This window comes from Alligator mississippiensis, chromosome 10, assembly GCF_030867095.1.
Source record: "Alligator mississippiensis isolate rAllMis1 chromosome 10, rAllMis1, whole genome shotgun sequence".
NCBI classification, from domain to species: Eukaryota; Metazoa; Chordata; order Crocodylia; family Alligatoridae; genus Alligator; species Alligator mississippiensis.
The window spans coordinates 38,812,499-38,834,985 of NC_081833.1; the positions used below are offsets into that span (position 1 = coordinate 38,812,499).

The 22,487-nt window shown below is 46.2% G+C and overlaps 1 protein-coding gene across 6 annotated transcripts; it reads left to right on the forward strand.

Moving 5' to 3' along the window:
- The first annotated feature begins 4 nt into the window (after positions 1 to 4).
- Positions 5 to 22,461, forward strand: CCDC113 (coiled-coil domain containing 113). 6 transcript variants are annotated; one of them, XM_059713700.1, is made up of 10 exons: positions 5 to 30; positions 1,174 to 1,299; positions 7,491 to 7,617; positions 8,523 to 8,684; positions 12,042 to 12,197; positions 12,685 to 12,765; positions 13,300 to 13,455; positions 18,722 to 18,829; positions 20,061 to 20,216; positions 22,216 to 22,461. In XM_059713700.1, exons 1-10 carry the CDS (start codon positions 20 to 22, stop codon positions 22,306 to 22,308), a joined length of 1,176 nt encoding a protein of 391 aa, XP_059569683.1. In that variant the 5' UTR covers positions 5 to 19; the 3' UTR covers positions 22,309 to 22,461. The 6 variants fall into 6 exon arrangements, with proteins under 6 accessions (XP_059569683.1, XP_059569684.1, XP_059569685.1 ...); XM_014597068.3 differs by lacking the exon at positions 5 to 30 and adding an exon at positions 41 to 205; XM_059713701.1 differs by lacking the exon at positions 1,174 to 1,299.
- The last annotated feature ends 26 nt before the right edge of the window (positions 22,462 to 22,487 follow it).

Genomic DNA, 22,487 nt, shown 5'->3' on the forward strand with positions numbered 1-22,487 from the left:
TCCCGGTCCCTGGTCGGGGATGCACTGTAGGTGAGTGCCCTCCGGGCTCTCGCACCACGAACCTTGGGAAAGTTTGGAATCGGAACCAGACTCAAGTTTTGCAAGTTCAGGTCTACTTTGCTTCTGACCAAGAGCAGGGACTATCCTCCACACGGTCAAGATATAGATACATGTGTGTTGGAGTGCCATCTCTCCTGCACCCCAGGTAACTCACCCTACTAATGACAACAAATTATGCAGGTAACTATGTAGCACTTCTGGCTGTAATTGCTGATTAGGTAATTATTCATGTAAATGGCTAATTATGGTAACTTGCATGCACAATCACCTGAACTGTGTGTATAATCAGGGTAACAAAACAAACAGGTTAGTCATGTAATTGCTCACCTAGCTAATGCCTAACTAATGTAAAGAGTGAGCTAATAAGCGTCCACATTTTGCATGCTGTACTATCTGGACATATGTACTCATACCTAAAGCCGGCTGAACATTTTCTGGTGGAGTAAGTTCCTGTTGGAAAACACGGATTGGCTGGAAGTGACACATTTCATAGAAATGGGTCGCTTTCAACAAATCTTCCAAGAGAATATGGCAGGTTTCAAACTGAGCCTGCCGGGCAGGTTTCTGATGGAAATCTGCCTAGTTTCCTGCCAGTACATCTGGTTGCTTTCTTGGCAGCTGAGCTGAAGGATTCCACTGTATTCAAGATTCTAAAGTTTCCTGACTCCAGAGCCAGCTGGCTCCTCTGGCTGCTCCTACCACCATTGCCCTCTACCAGTGGTTCCCAACTTCTTTAGACAGTGGACTGGTAGACCGGGGACTGGAAGTGACCACAAACCGGCAAACTACAGACCAGCATACTGCAGTCTGGAAGTAACCTGCATACTGCGGACTGGCAGCCAACCCTTTTTTATACTCAGTTTGGCTTCTGGTCCACACTATGCCAGTCAATTCTGGACTGCCAGTCTGGGAGCCAACCCTCCTGCGGACTGGCAGCCAACCCTTCGCGGCCCGATGCAAGCCTGGTACCAGGCCAGGGATTGGGAACCTCTGCCCTGTACTTGCCATTAGAAGTAATTGTTTTCAGTTGCTTATAATCATGTCAAACCTTAAATCTTTGGGCTGAACTCTTTCCTCAGCCTGGTTCTTCTTTTTTTTTTCCGTTTTTCAAAGTTTCAACCAAACGGATTCAGCTGTTCCCAGGAATGAGGCTAAGGATTTCCTCCCCACCCCACCCCACCCCCACTTTAAAACTTCTGGAGACTTGCCATCAAGCAGGCGGCATCATTTGTCTCAAAGGTATGCCTTTTGCAAATCCTATGATAAACTCCCCAAATTCATCCAAAGTATAAACCTTTGTAAAAACCCCAGATTGCACATGTTAAATGGAGACTCTGAAGAGTTTAGAAGATAATGTCTCTGAAAATTCCATCTCAGTAGAGCCTGTTCCAGCCATTCACAGCTTCTGAAGGCTGACCAGATTGTGCCCTGCCATTTCAACAGAGTGACTGAGCCTGCTCCATCCCCTTACGGGTCCTGTGTTTGACAAGGATGTGAGTGCACCATTCCCAGGAAGTGACTGAGCAGCAGACATGAAGCCAGATTTCCTTGTGATGGCTACTTCTAGCTGCTCTAGGCAAAGCACTGGGGCTGAGAGCAGAGAGCCTGTCTCTCTTGTACTTACAGTGACCCTCTGTAGGTACTAAGGCCACAAGAAGGAGGAGTCTTCCTGACTCAGATACAGAAAAGACAAAAACCAGACCTGAGGGAGGGATGGGGAAAGGAGAAGATTGGGAAAAGGAGCTTAGCAGGCCTTGAGTTTGTTTGAAAAAAGAGACTGGGACTTGGAACTGTCAGGGGGGGTAGTCTTGAGTTGGACTGACTTTGCAAGGAGACTAAGATTGAGAGTCTGTTAGAGAAATGTGATGGGGAATTGCAGGTCAGAGGAGGAACTATGCAGAGATAAGAGTTTTCTGGACAAGGAGAGTGGGATTGGGAAGCAGTAGTGCAGGGAATGGGAGTGGGAGCAAGGACACAGTTCTGACCATGTTGGCATGCAGAGGAAAACTGGAACAGATTGGGCAAAGGGCCTGGGACAAGAAGCAAGGAAGGGAGGAGCTAGAGGTAGACTGAGGTTAGATAAGGAACGTGAGGAGAAGACTAGAACTGGAAGGCAATGGTGGTGAAAGAACGGCTGAAGATTGTAGGGAAGAGAAAGCAATATCAGACAGGAAATGGGGAGAGGCAAATGCATATTGGTAGGACAAGGAATCTGTAGACAAAAAGTTGTGGTGGGGGAACTGGAAATGCCTGGGTATGGAGACTGGGATTTGGATGGAGAGCCTAAAAAGAGAGACAAGAAATCACAGGGCAATGATATGGTTGGAATAAGGAATGGGTCCTGGATGTGGAAGAAGAATGGGACTTGGACAAAGAAAAGGAGGGTAAGAGAGAATTGGGGCAGGGACACACTGGAGGGGAAATAATAGAGCTGTCCAACTGGAGGAGTATGGGGGGAGGAGGGGCAGCAGAAGTGTCTGTATCTACTAGGCGGACAGGTTCTTTGGGTAAATGGGATATCTTTTATTAGACCAATTAAATAGTTGACAAAAATCAATTTTGCAAGAAAAGAACAACTTTGCCAACTATTTAGTTGGTCTAATAAAATATACTACATTTACCCAAAGAACGTTGTCTGCCTATGACTGTAGATCAACATGGTTACAGCCAACATCCCTGTATCTACTAAAGAACACTCCTCTCCCAGTCTTGGAATGAAACTCAAGATTCCTAAATTTTGTTGTTCCTTTGTGATGAACAAGAATCTGTGAAACTCACTAGAAACGTGCGTATCCCATTTTCTCTAGTGCTAGGCTGCACAGAGGATCCTAGAATACTAGTATCATTTGCTCTGTGAGCCTAAGTGGTGTAAGCCGATACAAAGAATCTAAAAGTAGGTTTATCATCCCCACCAGCTTGTCAAGCCCACTGATAACATGTCAGTGTCCATATGATGTCATGATGACATGACAATATTTTTTCAATTTGTTTGTTAAAAGAAACCTAGGAAATTACACCCCAAAACTACATTATTATTGAAAATATTAAGATGACAAAGTCAAGCACTTAGAAATTTGGAAATGCCAGAACTATGATTGCCTATGAAACATTGACTCTGTCTCCTAGTGCTTACGCTTTATGATATGGTCTTTAATTACTTGGTCAGATATTACTTTTTCCATATGACCCCTGCCTCATTCAGTACACAGGATTGACCTGCTTTGGGAATTAATCCAGGCAGGGTGGTATCTTTCTTCCCCCATATTCTTTTTATAAAAGCTTACCTCAGAAAGCTTTATTATTTTAATAATCAGTTCCCATAAGTGATATAGGACTGCAAGTAGGTGGCCTTCTTGCTGGAATACTAATAAGACCAGGGACCTTGTTTCTTTGCTTAAGGATCAGATGTGATTATGACTAAGATCTGTTCTGTTGATAGGTTTTGACATGTTCCAGCCATTAGGTGAATATGCAATATCCTTGCTCAGTTGCTTTGCAAACATGATATGATCATAACTATGACACAGTCAACCAAACTGTCTCAACGGGCAAGAAATAGGGCCTATGTTGTCAGTGCACTGATTTCCATACAGTTATATAAATAGGCTTACATTGTGTAATTATATGAATATGTCATTATGCTGCATCACCAACATGCAGTGGGCAGAGACTCCTATCTGTAGTAGCTTTGCAACCTCAGTGTTGGTTTGGTGCTGCCACTGAGCTTCTACTCAACATAACTGAAATCAAAGGAATTGTTTACCCTATGTCTGAATTTATCTCAGTGACATTACAGTGAAGAATGTCAGATCTGATCCCAGACAGTTCTGAAGATGTGTAAACCCACTGCTCTGAAAATGGGCAGGCAGGCAAGGGTATCAGTTTGAGGGGGCTGGGACCGTAATGCTTACTGCTTACCTAATGCCCAGTACTGGGCGTGTTTACACATGCATTAATATGCTTTAGTTAATGCGCTTTAAATCTAGTACCAATGTCCACTTACATACGGGGTGCCTGCTCTGATGTGCTGGAAATCCAGCATGTCAGAGCAGACTATTAATAGAGTCTGCTGGAGCATGTAAATTGACATGCTCTGGCAGCCTTGCACATCACGTATATCAGCAGTACAGTGCGCCTCTGCACTGAGAAAATGGTGGCAGTGCGCTTTGAACTAAAACACGTTCTACATGCTTTAGTTCAAAGTGCACCCCATTCATTTTCACAGCAGGGGTGCTGCACAGCTGATACACATGACACGCGGGTGCTTTTAATTAGTGTGGCTCACTAATTCAAAGCACCCAGAGCCATGTCAGAAGCACATGTAAAAATGCCTTCCATTGTGAGGTAGTAGGAAAATGCACATGAGCTTGTCTTAATGTGCATTAACTAAAGAGCACTGTGATTTCACTGCTACATCTAAAAATATAATAGATAACATGAAGCCCAAATTGAAAACAAAGAGATTGAAGGTCGCCACCACCAAATGCACTTACAACTGTATACATTCATATTACAATTGTCCCTATATGTTTGTATTCAGTGTGCAGTAGCTCACGGTCTCCCTCTTGCAGCTGATCCACATGAAGAAGTTTACAGGAGTCAGGCTAACCATCCCCACCCTTTAGACTAAGGAATCAGCTACACCAGATCCAAAGACGTCCCATTTTGTGATTACAAGGGCACTTATTAAATAAAGACCTGTGGATTCCACAGTTAAAGAATGGCATGGATATGTGAATCCAAGAGAGAAAAATGTGGTTCTGACTAAAGCAAATATCCAGAGATCACCATTTAGCTCTATATCTAGGAGTATTAAGCATATGCCAGTGTTAATTCTCAGCAAGAGAACACTCCTAAGTATTTGCATCTAATCATTGAAAGTATGGCAGGAAAAACTGGCCCTACTCCCATTGTATAGTCATTTGTGACCCTTGTGGCAGCTGCTAATCTCACCCTGAGAAAAAGCAGAAGACAGTACTTTCTGTTTTTAGTTTTGCCACCTGCCTGCTTGCATGAACCTTCAGTCTTTAACTTGCATTATACAAAACCATTCCCTAACTTTATAATACTGCATATGCTGATAAGAGATGTTGCTATGAATTTATGTCCACATTATGATTCCATGTAGGCAAGTGTAAATCTAGAGTAACTTTAAGTCGGTGGTCTCAGTTCTGATCTCACACTTATTTTGATCTATTATATCTCCTTTGTTTTCAGTGGTCTCAATTTACACTTCCTCCTCCTGTGCCTTAATTTCCCCTTATCTGAAATGGGGATAGTGAACTTGACCCATTTTGGGAGTGCTTTGAGATCTATGGATGAAAAACAAAATCCAAGAGTGAGGTTTGGCTTCATTGAAAAGGTACCTGGATAATTACAAGAGCTTTGGCAATTTACATTTGGCCTCTGATTTTGTTAAGCCAAAGCTTTTATAAGATCTACAGCCAACAAAGCCATCTTCATTAAATTCCTTTTACAAAACACTGATGAAAAGTTGTTTCAGATGAATAAACGCTCCCCTGCTGTCTGAAACCAAATAGCTAAGACTGATGTGAAACTGACTGTAATCAAAGGTAAAAGTGACTTCCTTTATTGAAGCACTTGGCCGGGGGGGGAGGGAAGCAAGCAAAGCATCATCAGTGACAAGTACCTTGGGCTCTTAAACTCTTTCACTTTCTCTGATACAAGGTTGCATTAGGACTTAGATGCTCAAGGTTTTGGCAAGTGAATTACATAGGGCTGACCCAAGGGCCGGATCCGGCCTGCGCTGCCCCCACGTGTTGGGATCAGACTCCAGAGCCCTGAGCTGCCCGTGCCCATCCGTCCCGCACTTCCTTGAGCGCCTGACCCAGTGCACACGCCCACTGCCTTTGGGGCTCCTCACAGGCCTCTGGGGAGCCCCGTGAGCCGGATGACCCAGAGCTGTGGGCCAGGGGTTGAGCACCCCTAGAAACATAGATAAACCCTTGTGACAATGTGTTGTTTCTGAATGGACAGTGTCCCTTTGAGACAGCACGCACGACTTTGTAGTAGTGACTAACATTTCTGCTTGACACAAGCCAATGGGCTTTTTTCTATACAACTGCAAAAAACCCAGATAAATCCGTGCTACACACACGCGCCCAGCCTCACGATGTGCGGTTAAGCCCCCCCTGATCTCCGCCTGGTGCAGCAGCAGCAGCAGCAGGCTGCAGGAAGCAGAGACGCCGAGCCAGGCCCGGCAACACGCGGGCGGGCGGGGCGGGGCGGGGCCGGGCCGGGCCGTCGCCGGGGTGACGGGGCGGCGGCCATGGCGGACGAGGACTCGGAGAGCGGCGCCACCGGCGAGTCGCAGGGGCTGCAGGAGCTGGCGGCGTTGCCGCTGCCCCAGCTCGAGGCGCTGCTGGAGGAGACCAGGTAGCGCCGGGCCGGCCCGGGCCGCCCCGCGGGGCCCGGAGCCCGCCCTGCCGTGGCCCGGGGGCCGGGCAGAGGCCCAGAGGTAGGGCTGGGCCGCGCGCGGCTACGGGGTCCCCTCAGAGAGCCGCGCCGGGCCGCCCGTCGGCGGGTCTCAGCTGAGGCCCCCAAGCAGCGCCCCTCCAGACCTGGCCTGCTTCCCGGGGTCTCTAGGGTCTTGCGCTGGTTCTCACCCTTCCTTCGGCGGTGCAGCAGTGCCATGCCAGGGATTTCAGGTGTTACAAGCATCCCACCCTCCCTGTTCCAGTCTTTCCGAGGCCTTCGCAACAAAAAACTGCTCATATGATGTCTTTAGTCAATAGGAGACTGAAAACAAAGAGCTGGCACTGACCGAGGGGGCAGCAAGTCTGTCCAGGGGTGCCTTATGTTGAGAACATCTGCTATAAAAGTGGTCTGTATTTGGCCCCTGTCAGCAACACAAGGGAATAAGATTAGCATAGAGTTGATTTATTTCCCTCCCAGATCCACTGATGACTGATTGAAATCACCTTGAACTTCCATCTTGCAGGCTCAGAGAAAAAGGGAGAGCCCCGCAATGGGTGCTTCTGTCTCCTAGCAGGGAATAGGATTATCACCAATAGTAGGACTTTTGGCTCCTGAGGGATCCCATATGTCTAATAGATCAGCCCTAGCTGTCCCAGCAGAAGATTGGCAAGTTTTCAAAGTCTCAATGACTGATGGATGATGTGTGTGTTCCCACTGAAATCTGTAGCTAAACTCCTAAGGATTTTAGCTTGTGCAAGCACAGGGTTTGGATAAAGCTTGGATTTGACTTCTCTCTTACCCACTTTTACACCATTGTGCAACGAGATTCAAGTCACTTGTGTGCATCAAAGAATGGCTGTGGTGTCTCACCTTCAATTTTGAGGACCGTGAACCTTGTGTTTCTCCCCTAGTTTCATACACTGACCATGGGCTGCTATTGTGTCTTACACCCAAATGTCAGATTGCTCACTTTAACAACCATTACCTTGCAGCTATGCCAATGCCACTCTCAACATCGAGGCCGAAATGTTCGAAAAGTATTACAATAAAATGGAGCCAAAGGATATGTCTGTCCAGTTGTTGCCTGACATGCATGGATCCTCGCTGGACCTGACACAGGTGCTGTACTGAGTTATGGCCGGGGCTGTTTCTTGTTTGCAGCACTGTATTTCTGTATCTGTCTGTCAAGTTTTCAGTACTCATTTGCCTCCTTCCCTGTCATTCTCATGTTGACTTCTCTGTCTTACTGTCTTCCTGACAAGTGATGCAAGGAGAGCAGCCATACACAGACCTCATTAAATGGGCTTCCCCTTGCATCTCACACAGTTGGAGATGTGGCCTTGGATATCTGAAAATAAGAGCAGGAAAATTATGTTTGCCATACACATAAGAAACACTTCCACCTTACATCTACTGTGTTTAGATTCCTTGGTGGGTGATAAATGTCTTATAAATAAAGTAGATACATACAGACTTGAGGTGAGATGCCACTCCTCTCTGATTCTCCTGGAAACACTTCCTTTTCTCCCATATTTTGTCCTTTGGTGTCTACTGTCCAGAGTTCTGCAAGTCCTTTACATATACTAGTGATTTAAGTCTCAATAACCTATTGTAAGACTGGAGTTTTATAATTGGCAACTCTGAGATGCAGAAAAATTAAGGGACCAGCTGAGGCTGTGCATCAACTTATGACGCAGCAGGCATCTCCCAGACTTTCCGTCTTATACTCCAACTGCTAGATCTACTTGAAGTATGAAAGGCCTTGAAGTTCTACTAGCATTCAAATGATTTTACCTACATCATTTAAGGTTTTGGGTGGGTTACCAGCCCAAAACGAAGACTCTCCATCCAGGCTTTAATCAGTAGCCCCTGACAGCTTCATCTTCGTTAATCCCCATTATAAGCATAGGGAAAGTATAGGGTACCTATTGGTAAATGTTTATGTTGTACTAGCAGCCACTCTGACTGGGTCATATTGCTACCTACTTGCTCTTTCCATATGTCTTTGCTTCTCTGGATTGCAGACACGTGGCAGACGTAAATCTAAATCTCGTTCTGTAGCAGACCATTTTACAGGCCTGACAGTGGAGCAGAAATGTGATATAGCACAGAAAGAGTTGGATGAGATAAAGGATGAAATTCAGCGGATAAAGGAGGATTCTGAACAGAGTTTACAAAACCTTGAGGTATACCTTCCATAAACATTAGGTTCCCTGGCATATTGAATAACCTCTCTTCCAGACCTCTCTTTAACATAATAACCTTTATGTACTAAACGGGGGGGGGCGGTGTTTCTCTTTTAAAGGTTTGCTAGAGTCCCATCTCGGATCCTAGATACCTGTAAATTACTAATCCAGGAATGCAGGTTAGGGTGTTGACAGACAAAACCGTGGGCGACTGGTGCCTCCTGATCCTGGGGGGGTACCAGCAGCTGATTGCTGACTGGTGTGGGGGTGGGGTCTCCCAGTGGCTGGTCGCTACTGCCACCGGAAGTGCTGGTGGCAAACCCGGAAGTGCCACCAACGCTTCTCTCAGCACCCCCACAATCGGGGGGGGGGGGGGTGTTGGCCATCACCCCCCACTCCCTGACCAGCGAGAGCCAATCTCAGGGGAGGTTACTTGCCCCCACTGTGCCCGCCCGCCCCCCCCCCCCCCCCCCGCACACACACTCATTGCCTGTGGATAAAACAATTGTGCTGATTTAAGAGAAGGGCATTTGCTTTGCTTTCAGGTAGTCTGCTCTAACTGTTTTATGTGTCCACTTTATCCCATAGTAAGTAGACACTACATCAGAATTTATCCTTGAATGCAATATACCCTTTATATTATCTTTCTGATTTTGCTAAACACACTGGCTGTTGGAGCTGGTAGGTAAATTAAGAGATACTGCTTGCAGCAGAATATATTCTGATAACTATAGAAGCTGCTGGGATACTGACTGTTGATGCCCCTTCATTCCCCTCTTTTTTCAAGGAAATATTTCATTCATTTTATTACACATCCACATTGCAAGCTATTGCTTCTATCAACTTTTTAAAACTGTATCAAGGACAGGTAAAGTCTTTGAAAAAATTATCAAGGCTCACATTTGTGAGAGCCCGGCAGGGCAAATTATGCTGAGGGGAAACCAGCATGGGTTTGTGGCGGGCAGATCGTGCCTGACCAATCTAGTCTCTTTCTGTGACCAGGTTACGAAACGCCTGGACACAGGAGGAGGGGTGGATGTCGTATACTTAGACTTCAGGAAGGCCTTCGATACGGTATCCCACTCCATACTGGTGAACAAGTTAAGAGGCTGTGATGTGGATGACTACACAGTCCGGTGGGTGGCGAATTGGCTAGAGGGTCGCACCCAAAGAGTCGTGGTGGATGGGTCGGTCTCGACCTGGAAGGGTGTGGGCAGTGGGGTCCCGCAGGGCTCAGTCCTTGGACCGATACTCTTTAATGTCTTCATCAGTGACTTGGACGAGGGAGTCAAATGTACTCTGTCCAAGTTTGCAGATGACACAAAGCTATGGGGAGAAGTGGACGCACCGGAGGGCAGGGAACAGCTGCAGGCAGACCTGGATAGGTTGGACAAGTGGGCAGAAAACAACAGGATGCAGTTCAACAAGGAGAAATGCAAAGTGCTGCACCTAGGGAGGAAGAATGTCCAGCACACCTACAGCCTAGGGAATGACCTGCTGGGTGGCACAGAGGTGGAAAGGGATCTTGGAGTCCTAGTGGACTCCAAGATGAACATGAGCCGGCAGTGTGACGAAGCCATCAGAAAAGCCAATGGCACTTTATCGTGCATCAGCAGATGCATGACGAATAGGTCCAGGGAGGTGATACTTCCCCTCTACAGGGCGCTGGTCAGACCGCAGTTGGAGTACTGTGTGCAGTTCTGGGCGCCACACTTCAAGAAGGATGCGGATAACCTGGAGAGGGTCCAGAGAAGGGCAACTCGTATGGTCAAGGGCCTGCAGACCAAGCCCTACAAAGAGAGACTAGAGAAACTGGACCTTTTCAGCCTCCGCAAGAGAAGGTTGAGGCGCGACCTTGTGGCTGCCTTTAAGTTCATCACGGGGGCACAGAAGGGAATTGGTGAGTATTTATTCACCAAGGCGCCCCCGGGGGTTACAAGAAACAATAGCCACAAGCTAGCAGAGAGCAGATTTAGATTGGACATTAGGAAGAACTTCTTCACAGTTCGAGTGGCCAAGGTCTGGAACGGGCTCCCAAGGGAGGTGGTGCTCTCCCCTACCCTGGGGGTCTTCAAGAGGAGGTTAGATGAGTATCTAGCTGGGGTCATCTAGACCCAGCACTCTTTCCTGCCTATGCAGGGGGTCGGACTCGATGATCTATTGAGGTCCCTTCCGACCCTAACATCTATGAATCTATGACAGGGGGCTGAAATATCATTTTACCAAAATGTGTTGCAATAACATCTGGTAGGGCAGTTTATGAACTATGAAATAGTGCTATTGCTTCTCTTTGAAGCCAGAGGTACTGGGTATTACCAATTTCTTAGTAGGAAAAGATATGACTGGTGCAATAAAGCACTTAGACCAAGCCCTTCAAAAGTGGTGGTGTTCTCTAAAAATGGCATTTTGGGCTTCCATATTTTAGTCTCAGTGACTCCCTGTCAGTTTTATCCAACTTGCAGGTAAACTTTGGGTTTTCCTAACTTCAGTGCCACCAGTTCAGCTTGGAATCTGAGTGTCTAGCTAGTGGAAATATTTGAGGAAGGGAGAGTTGCTGTTCATCACCAGTAAGAAAAGGCCAGAACTCTCCTCTCACACTGATGTAAAATTAGAGTGCTCCCATTTTAATCAGGGGATCCATTTTGGTTTTACACTGGCATAAATGAGTCAAATCTTATAATTCTGTGCAAGAAATTACTTATTATTTGCCATACCTCATAGTTCAGGGGAAATGTTATGAGTTTAAACAATTGCCTTTGTTGTTGATAATGAAGATTGGCTGGCTATAGAGCTGCCAGCCTGTGTGTCCATTTGTTCGAAGAAGATTTGTTTATGATTTCTGGAGGTCCCTAAAAATTATGAGGATGTGTTCAACAGGTGTTGTTGCTTGGAATACTAATCCACATCAGCCATACAATCTGTTTTGATCAGCTTTTTCTCCTTTTTTGCTACAAAAGTCTATCTTCCCTCTTTCTTATTACAATAACAAAATAGAAGTTTTTTGGTCAAGTTTAGTGGTTAGAACTTGTGTAACTGTGTCAAAATGGTGTCTGGTACGCAACCATTCTGGGAGACTTGATAGAACTGGAGATGCTTACTAAACAAGGCAGAATTGGTCCTGAAATTCATCTACAGTGCCCAAAGTTTTTCATGGTACTTTAGTCAATGAGAGACTACAACTGTTTTTAAAATAGCACTTCCACAGGGTAAGTAGGGCAAAATTCCCTGACTTCAATGGACTTAAGCCAGCAGAGAACTTAGCCCATCATTTCTGTATGTTGTTCTCCATGTCTAAAACTTGGAGAAGATAAGTGGAAGCTGACATCTTTTTACTATAAGGTGACTTTAATTCTACAGGCAGCCATGGAGGAAGCAGATGTTCAATGGGCTGATATTAAGAAAGCCATGTGTGACTTTAACAAAGAGATTATCACAACCATAGCCAAGAAGAAAGGGACTGTCATAGCTTCTGAGAAGGTGCTGAAATACCTGGAGGAGAAGAACCACTACAGGGTCAGTTCAGATTTGGGTATTTATACATTTATTATATACGAAGCTGGATAGCTTGGACAAAATCCTGGCCCGTTTTGCTCAAGTGAATCCTGTATGGCATTTTCAGCTACACTTACATTAGCAGGTCTACTTGGCTGTCTCCTCTTGCTTTGCAGTTATACCTGAATGGGAGTGGCCAGTGTGGTAGCTCACCAGTGATATGGGAAGCTGAAACACAGAAAGCCTGGTACAGGAGAGACTGCAGGGCGCACCATACCTAGTGAAGCTGGGAGAGGTTGCACAGCTGATATATGTGGGATGTGGGGCAGGGTTCTGTCCACTTTGCTATGGGACCATTTTTTACTGATAGCGTTTTATAGAGGGGCGTTAATGGCTGCCTGGTGGTAGTGCCGCTTCACATCCTTTTCTCACCAATGATAAACTGAGCTGTCCCTCAGCCTGAGCCCCATGGTACCACCATGATGGTGTATTCTGGTTTCTATTTTAGGATGCATTGAAAGAAAAGTTGCGTTTGAAAAATGACTCTCTCAAGGTTCAGAAGAAAAAGCTGCAGCTGCAACTTAGGCAGGTATGTAAAGATTGAAAAGAAGTGATAGAGATTTCACACTCTGCAAAAGAAAAGGTACAATGAGCAGTTTCTTGTTCAGCAGGGAAGGGAGCTGGGGTTGTTATTTTCCTGTGCGTTTCCTTTACCTCTAATTTTACTTTTTGTGATTCAGAAAAATTTGGTTAAGTTCTTAGTAATTAGGCAAAAGCTAAAGCCTGGGGCAGGTCCATAAGCTGTATAAACCTTTCAGGGTAGCTGTGCAGGGTGAGAGCAGCAGAGATCCTGCAGAGAAGGAGCTGCCACCCTTTTTGTGTCATGGAGAAGATCCACAATGGATCCTTACAGCTCCCTTTGAAAAGGACATTGTGAAGATGGCAAGTGCGTGCTTGGACAGTGGGCTTGAGTCCATGTACTGTATACTACTCCCTCCTTGTGTTAGCAGCCTGACTGGGGACTCCATCTTCTCTCCTGATATTTTCATCACAGAGAAAAGCCCTCTTATGCAGTACTTAACCTTAGGTCAGTGATCGTCTCTGTTCCTTTTCTGGCTTGCAGAAGGAAGAGATGGGAGAGGCGCTTCATGAGGTTGATTTCCAGCAGCTAAAGATTGAGAATGCTCAGTTTTTGGAGAGGATTGATGAGAGGAATCGGGACTTGCTGCAGCTAAAACTGACAGCAGGAAACACACTCCAAATCCTCAATTCCTATAAAGTGAGTCAGGCTTATGTGACCTGCCTGCTGTTTTTCTCCTTATCCTGCTAGGCAAGGGGTAGGGTACTTAACACTTTCTTTCTCTCTCACACACACACATACTTCCTTTTCTGACTATCCTTTTCAATCAGAGGCCCTTTCTAATTTTACACTACAGGCAAGGTTCCCTCCAAGGTGTGTATGTGCGCGGCTGCGCGCAATATAATACAGTGCCACGCACTAACTTATTAACACTGCTCACCCACCTGGGGAGGATCTGAGCTGTGGCACTGCAAGGTGAGGTGGGGGGTAGGGGCTAGGGGCTGGCGCGCGCTCTCCCCATTTCCAGAGTGCCGCCTCACTCCCGGGGATGGGGGCTGGGGACTGCCGCCGGGAAACTGCTTCATTCCCCAGCTCTGAAGCCATGTGCCTCCTCACTCCTAGAGGTGAGGTGGGGGCTGGGGCTTGTGCGGGCTCTGCAGGTACCGGGGAACTACTTCACTCCCCAGCCCCGAGGCCACGTGCCTCTTCGCTCCCAGAGGTGAGGCAGGGGCGGGGGCTGGGCTCTGCTGACTCCGGGGAACTGCTCCACTCCCCAGGCCGGAGTCCATGTGCCTCCTCGCTCCCAGAGCAGGGACACGTGCAGAACTTGGCTTCCCTAGATCTCAGGTGCGTGGGGTAGAGCAGGAAGGTGCAGAACCTGGGTCTGCATCAGAGGAAAAGAAGCTGGTACAAGGAATCATTTGTAACCATGATGTAGTTTGGGGGTGCTGGTTATAGCTGTGTTAGTCTAAGCACATAGGCAGACAAGGTGCTTTGGGTAGATTATATCACATTTACCCAAAGCACTTTGTCTAACCATGACATAAGATTTCTGCATCATGGGGGAGTCCCCATTACTGGCTCCGGGGAACTGCTCTGCTCCCCAGCCCCCAGTCTTGTGCTTGGAGGATTATTGCAAAATCCATTGCATGAAGATCCATTACATGAGGATTCTAGTCTGTTAGGCTTAGCATAGTCCAGATCCAGGCTTAGTGAAAGGGGGAGGTGGGACCGAAGTGGCACGCTCACGGACTGAAGAGGTGCACTCACAGATCACTACACTTTAGAGGGAACATTGGCTGCAGGTGTCTGGGTTCCCTGTGATACTCACCAGGTGGAGGCTGTGAGTTGACACCTACTTTGGAATCCTTGGATTTGTCAATAACTGAGATGGTGTTGCTGACTCCTTGGGAGGATTCCTTCCATTTGAACCAGTAGTGAATCCAGGGGGCTGTGCTATGCTGGGTTGCACTTCCCAAGATGCTCTCAGATGTGAAGGAAAAAACCAATGAGGTCATTAAAGATCTGTCCCTGGGTACTTTCTGTTAGGCTTGAGGTGTCAGGGATGGTATCCTGTTCAAAATACCACCTTGCACAGTGGGAGCTTGCCTTCCTTAATTTTCCCTGTAGTTTTCCTTCCAGTCTTGCTCTCGCTGCACGTCCTGCTTTCTACCTCCAGTGAACTGCACCTTTATGGGAAGGTGAGTAGGTCAGTCATTTACAAGGTCCAGGATCTCTTGGCATGGCTCTCTTACAGACCCAAGGAGAGATTTTTAGAGGCTGCCTGAGGTGTTGAATACTTTGTTCTTCTTAGAAATGCAAACCTCTAGAACTCTTGGTTCAGAGATTATACCTTTTACTAGATCAACTAAGAAATCACAAAGAAATAGTGCATTTGAAAATCTCCCCTGTAAACTGTTGTTAAACTGAACTGTGATGTAGTGAGTGGAACTATTAGTCTTTGCTTTGTCTCTCAAGAAGAAACACTGGGCTATGGCAGTAGCTTGACCTATGTCAGTATAGGACAGTATTCAACACAATGTCTTTGATGTATGGTTGATGAGGAATGTTATGATCTTAAACCAACAGTAGATCCTGGTACTGCTGTCTACAAGAGAAACTCAGAAATGATTTAATAGATTTCATAGACATTAGGGCTGGAAGGGACCTCATAAGATCATTGGGTCCAGCCTCCTGCCCAAGGGGCAGGAAGTCAGCTAGGATCAAAGGACCCAAGCAAGATAAATGTCCAAATGTTTCTTGAAAGTGTCCACAGTAGGTGCTTGCACGACCTCTGGGGGGAGTCTGTTCCAGCTTTGGGGGGCTCAGACAGTAAAGAAGTTTTTCCTGATGTCCAGCCTAAAACGGTCTTGCAGGAGTTTGTGACCGTTGGACCTCGTCATCCATCCCTTGGGGTGCTCTGGTGAACAGGTGTTCCCCCTGATCCTGATGCACACCACTTACATACTTAGGCTGCCACCAAGTCCCCCCTGAGCCTGTGCGTCTCCCGGCTGAAGAGCCCCATAGCTTGCAGCCTCTCTTCATAAGGCCTGTTCTCTTGCCCTCTGATCATGTGTATGGCTTTCCTCTGGACTCTTTCAAGCTTCTCCACGTCCTTCCTAAATTGTGGAGCTCAGAATTGGATGCAGTGCTCCAGCCTCACTAAGGTTGAGTACAGTGGGAGGATGACATCCTGGGTCTTGGTCGAGATGCATCAGTAGATGCAAGCCAGTGTTTTGTTCACTTTGCCAGCTATGGTATTGCATTGGTTGCTCATATTTATCTTATGGTCAGTCATGACCCCAGGTTTCTTTCGGTCATGGTGCTAGCGAGAGTAGCATTGCCGAGCCTGTAAGTGTGATGTAGGGTTTTTATTCCCGAGGTGGAGCACCTTGCATTTCTCCATATTGAATGCCATCATGTTTTCATCTGCCCACCTTGCAAGCCTATTGAGGTCAGCCTGGATCATCAGCCTGTTCTCAAGTGTGAATACTCTTCCCCAAAATTTGGTGTCATCAGTGAACTTGGCCAGTCTGCTTTTGACACCAGTGTCCAGATTGTTTATGAAGACATTAAAGAGTACAGGTCTGAGAACGGAGCCTTGGGGGATGCCATTAGTCACTGAGTGCCATGTTGATTTGGTTCTGTCAACTAGCACTCTCTGGGTCCGGCCTTGGATCCAGTTCCCCAGCCATCAGACTGTAGTGTAGTCGAGGCCGCAGTTGCCCAATTTTTTCCATGAGGACTTCCATGAGGACTTTTTGAAATCCAAATATCAGCCTCTTCCCTTTTGTCCAGGTGATATGTCACCTGGTCATAGAAGGTAATGGGATTGGTCAAGCAAGACCTACCCGCAACGAACTTGTGCTGCCTATCCCTCAGAATGTTGCCTTCTGTTAGCTTGTCAGGAATGGTTTCTTTGATAATTTTTTCCAAAATCTTCCCAGGGATTGAGGTCAAACTGACTGGCCTGTAGTTTCCCAGGTATTCTTTCCTCCCTTTCTTGAAGATGGGCACCACATTGGCCCTTTTCCAATTTTCAGGTACTTTGCCTGAGCACCATGAGTTCTCGAATATCCTCTCCAGTGGCTGTGCTATGATGTCTGCCAATTCCTTTAGCACTCTCGGGTGCAACCTATTTGGACCAGCTGATTTATGGGGGTCCAGCCTCTCAAAATGCTCCCTCACAAGATCCACACCAATGGTGGACATATATTCATTTTCACCCTGGTCATCCTGCATCATGCTTGGCAGGGTGGTCCCTTTGGGCTGGTGAAAAACCAATGCAAAGTAATCATTAAACAGATTGGCTTTTTCTTGGGTGTCAGTAGTCATCTGCCCCAGCTGGTTTAGCAGGGGTCCAATGTTGCCCTTGTTTTTCTTTTGACTCCCTACATATCTAAAGAAAGACTTTTTATTGTCCTTGATTTGTGTAGACAGATGGAGTTCAGTTGCAGCCTTGGCTTTTCTAGTTCACTCCCTGCAGGTGCAGGCCAGTGCAGTATACTCCTCCTTAGTGGTGTTTCCTATCTTCCATCCATTATACTCCCCCTTTTTAGACATAGAAGGTCCAGGAGCTCCCTGTTGAGCTAAGGGATTTTTTTTGAGCCCTTTTACCACCTTTCCTACAGGTTGGGATAGACTCCCCTTGTGCTTCTAGGATCGCTTCCTTAAGGAGGAACCACTCATCATGAACTCCCCTCCCTGTGAAATCATGGCCTCTCAGGGCCTCAAGAACAAGCCTCCTGAGCTTATGAAAGTCAGCTTTCCTGAGAGTGTGTAGCCTCGGCCAGTTACCTGGCAAATTCTTGGTCAAGCACTTGTTCCTGGTTTGGAGGTCTCTAGTAGACTCCTACCATTGTATCCCCTTCACTGTGTTCCCCTCATATTCTGACGCAAAGGGTCTCCAGTCATCCTCCTCGGGTGCCAATCTCAGCTTGCAGGGACATGTAACTCTCCTTCGCCCCCACCCCTTTTTTCAGCATGATCTCTCCTGTACAGGGTATAGCCATTTATACTGGTAGCCCAGTCATAAGAGGAGTCCGACCAGGTCTCTGCGATCCCTATGAGATTGTAGTCGTTTGTGTTTAGCAGAAGGACCAGTTCCTCCTGTTTATTCCCCAAACTCCTAGCATTAGTGTACAGACAAGTAAGTGTGCCGTTAGAGGCCGTAGCCTTCCTTGTACTCATGGAGAAGCTCTGTTCTTAGGCTGGGGTAGAAATGGGTTTCCTTGAGCATCCTAACCTGCTGATTTTGCGGTTGATGCTTGGTGAGCTTGCTCTGGTGGTTGTCTGTCCGTCCCCCGGTCGAGCAAGTCAGCCATTATGGCTGAAAAGAGCTTCTTCCCCAGTGGAGTGAGGTGAAGGCCATCTCTTCCCAACAGACCACTGCCTCTCTCTCTGAAAAGTGGACTGTGGTCTTAGAAGCCAAAGCCTTTACAGTGGCACCAGCACTGCAGTGTTCTGTTTACTGCCTCGATTCATCTCTCCTTCCTCTGCCCGTGACCCATAACTGGAAGGATTGAGGAAATACCACCTGCGCCCCCAACCCCCAGAACCCTGTAGCCACTCATGACCCAGCTGGGATAGCTCTGAGCTGTGTCATTTGTGCCCACATGGATAAGGAGCATAGGGTAGTGGTCAGAGGGCCAAATAAGTTTTGGGATCCTCTCAGGCACATCCTGGATACGGGCTCCCGGGAGGCAGCAGACTTTCTGGGCTAAGGGGTCGGATGACAGATCGCTCCCTCTGTTCCCCTCAGGAGGGAGTCACCAACAATGAGATGAGATGTCACCTTGATCAATGTATTCTACTGTGAACAGGTAGTGAGGAGCAGTTTCTAGACCATCCAGACTGATAAAGTATGATGAAATTCTCAGCTTAGTGAGCAAAGGGCTTCTGTCTTCCCTGGTAACAGAGTAGTTGATGCCCTCTTCCTCCTCCCCTTTGTGCTACCATATTTCAGGGGAAGCTGCAAAATGCCACAGGGACAGCCACCCATCTGGTGAAAGAGATTTCTCAGAGGAAGGAGTTGCTGGAGAAAACTGAGAGAGAGACCATCCTGGCAGAGGAGGTAGGAATGCCAAAAGCAGTCACCCTGGGAATTGGGGCCTTATTTGGTTTTTCAGTCTTTAAATTGCATTATAGAAAACCATTCCCTAACATTATAGTGTTGCATATGCTGATAAAAGATGTTGCTACTGATTTATATCCACATTATTATTCCACTTAGGCAAGTGTAAATCTAGAGTAACAGTTTAAGTCAATCAGTTCTGACCTCAAACTCATTTTGATCTGTTATATCTCCTCTGATTTCACTGGACTCAGTTTACACTGATGTGACTTGGATCGGTATCTGGTCCAATAGACGTTAATGATTTTTAAGCAGCCCTTCATGTGACTTACCAGGCCACTGGAGTAAGTGCATTGAGAGAAATAATTACTGCATCAATAAAGCTGTATATTGAAACACAAAATTCAGGGAATATAGGAGTAAGGGTTGTCTAAACAACATTCACTTGTCCGCATCCTTGACTGAAAGTTCTTTGGGACATGACTTCTGCTTTCTGTGTACAGTGGCTACCACAAGGGAACCTAATCTTTGTTTAGGGTGTCCAGGTACCACCACAATACAAAAAGCAACAATACTGTCACAATGTTTATATTCCAGAATATTGAAGATCTTGTATTGTGACATAAATCAGAATTTTCAGAGCCATTTGTCCAAAGTTATACTCTGAAATCCACATTCAAGCCCCTACAAGCAGTTGCCTTGGTTTTCCATGGGGCCAAGTACCAGCAGCTCCTGCTGAAGTCAGGAGGATTAAAGAGTGTTCTGCAGCTCTGTAATGCAAGCCACATAAGGTTCTCCCATAAGGATCTTGGACCCTACTTTTAGGCACCCAACTTGACAGGACTGGCCAGGGCTTCCTTACTTTTACTTTCCTTGCACTTTTCAAAGGCAAGACCCTGCCATCCCCAGCCAGGGCACTAAGAAGTTGTAGCACAATCCCATAAGACAGGTGCACATAAAGCAGAGCCATAGCAACCAGATACTGCAAAGTGTTTGTTCATGAAGATTCCTGTTGCCCCAGGCAGTCAGGAAATGGAATTGCTAATAGAAATATCATGCTGTCCACCTGAGTCACTCTGCAGTTAGTGTTAGGGAGTTTGGTTGTTTTTCAGAGATAATTAAGTGGCCATTCCCCTCTGAGGACCGATCACCAGGTCTGAGGGGGCCAGACCTCTCTGAGCACTGATCACCCACTGATTCCATCTGTCTTGTATCTCTTTTTCTCTCTCAGGAACAAGCCAAAGTTGAGTGTCTGAATAAGAAGCTACGGAAGCAGCTGTCAGATTACAGAGTCCCCCCCATCCTTAAGTATGTCAATGAGAAGATGGCCCTGTATGACCTGGAAAACAGTATTAAGACCTGGGAGAGGAAGGTGGAGATTGCTGAGGTACAGAAGGACCAGCTCTTCCTGAGTTTAGAGCAGGGCATGGGTTGTACCTGTGTCCTGGCCTACAGGCAGTTGGGATTTGATTTCCAGAGGGTCCATATCTGTACATATAGTTTATGTAAAGGGCCCTTTTGTTTTGTAGAAACCAGCACAAAGGGGAATTTTAGCTGTGGTTTTCACTACTGTATAATAGAATAACTTGAAGTCCTGTTAACACAGTCCTTATTGCTTCCTATTCAGAGGATAGAGGCCAAAGCTTTTCTAACAGTTAAGCTCTGAGACTGAAAACCAAGGAGTTTTAGGATGGGTTACATCTACTGCAATGTTAACAGGAAGCATTATCAAGTTGCTGTTAGACCAACATGTTTACAATGTAAAAGCGCAGCAATGCAAACCTCCCCTCAAGGGGAACCAACACAGATCTGCCTCTGTTCTCACTTCTGCATGTGCAGCCCATTTGGTTCCCTTTGAGCCCTAAATGATTGTTTCAGAATGTTTTGACCTGCTTTCTGATCCTGATCCTCTGATGATCTCAAAGTTCTTTGCAAACATTAATTAAACCTTATGGTGCATTATTACCCTTAGTTCACTAATGAAGGAACTGAGACACAGGAAGGAAGGCTGTGACTTGCACTTTTGTAGTAAAGATAGGAAGTGTCCTGAAGCTTCTGACCCCAGGCCCAGGCTTTCATTATGAAAGAAAGTAGTTTAAATTAAATAATAGTAGGAAACACATTTAATGCCTAGAGCTCAGGGGCATCTCTGGGCATTTATAGATGTGCTCCAGGAAGAGGGGGAGAGTGCTTTAGAGTGGCTCTGAGAGTCCCTTTAATTAAAGTGCCTGGAGGGTCACATGTCTCTGCTGAAAAAGAGCAGAGGGGATGCTAATACACATGACCCTGGAGTCTGCTGGAGCACAGTAATTAACACGCTACAGCAGACTCAATTAATTGATGTGCTGTACAGCTCTGATGTGCTGTAATTACAGCATGTTGGAGCAGCCTCGCTGCACATCTGTAGGTGCTCTCTGTGTTGAAATGCCACCTTCTCCACAGTGTAAACTAAATGCAAATATATGGTAGTGTGAAGAAACAGAATTGCCATGGCAAGTTCTGAGTGTCTTCTAGTGCTCATAGTGTAGTCTTACATTTTTACACCTCTGCTCATCAACGTGCAGGGATGGGCCTGACCTGTGTACTTACACTGGAAAGCCATTGAGGCAAGAGTCATCCTTCTGTTCATTGTTTGTGCAGCACCTAGCACAACAGTGCCCTGATGTATGGTAAGCTTTTAGCGGCTGTGATAATACTATGACAGTAAAGCTAAAATACACACTTGCAACTGGATCCAGCTTTTCTCCAGGCTCAAGTCAGCCTGGATTTAGGGTTCTGGATTAATCATAGCAAATGTTATGTGTTATGAAGGTTAGCTCTGAGTGCAAACTTGCTCAGAGTTCATGGGCTCACGTACAGAACTATCTGACAACAGCACAAACTCACTTATCACATAACCCTTCCGCCTTTTATTTAAACCAGCTACATGGCATACTGAACAAATCTGGAGTACAGAGCATTGCTATATAAATAGTGTATAACGCAAGTCTTATCAGCTGTACTGGGAGCTGAAAAGAAGCAGGGATTCACTAGACAAGAGAAACAGCTTCCCATTTATTTCCGTGACGGTATTTCCATATAGCTAAATCTTGTTATTATTTGGTTACAGAGACTGTAAATGCAATAGCACATGAAAGACAAAAGGCAAAACATATATGCCATGCTGCAAGTAGTGTTTGGCTCCTACAGGACAGCTGTGTGGCATCTCAAAGTTTTCCACATAGTATTCACAGAAAACCAATGGGAGCAAATGATAGCCTGAGATTGCAAAAGTACATGCTTGACATACATATACACGTATACAGTAGATAGCATGGCAGATAGTATCCCTCATGACAGTTTGTTTCTGTACTACTATATCTTCTTTTTTATGTTTACTTCTGCAGGCATCTTTGCAAAGCTACCACAGAGCTTGGAACAAGGTCAAGATGGCTAGTAAGCTGCCAAGAACTTGTCTTACACTGCAAGGTAGCCAGTGAGAGATATAGCTAAGAGCCAGCCCCTTGGAATGCAGAGATATCAAACAGATGAATACAGAGCCGTTTGCACTGCAGCATGAGATGGAACCATTTCTGCACAAATAATAAAGTAACCGCCTTCCTGCCCTCTGCCCCGGGGTTGGAAGTTCTCTATTTGGTCAAGTTCCATTTATCTGATA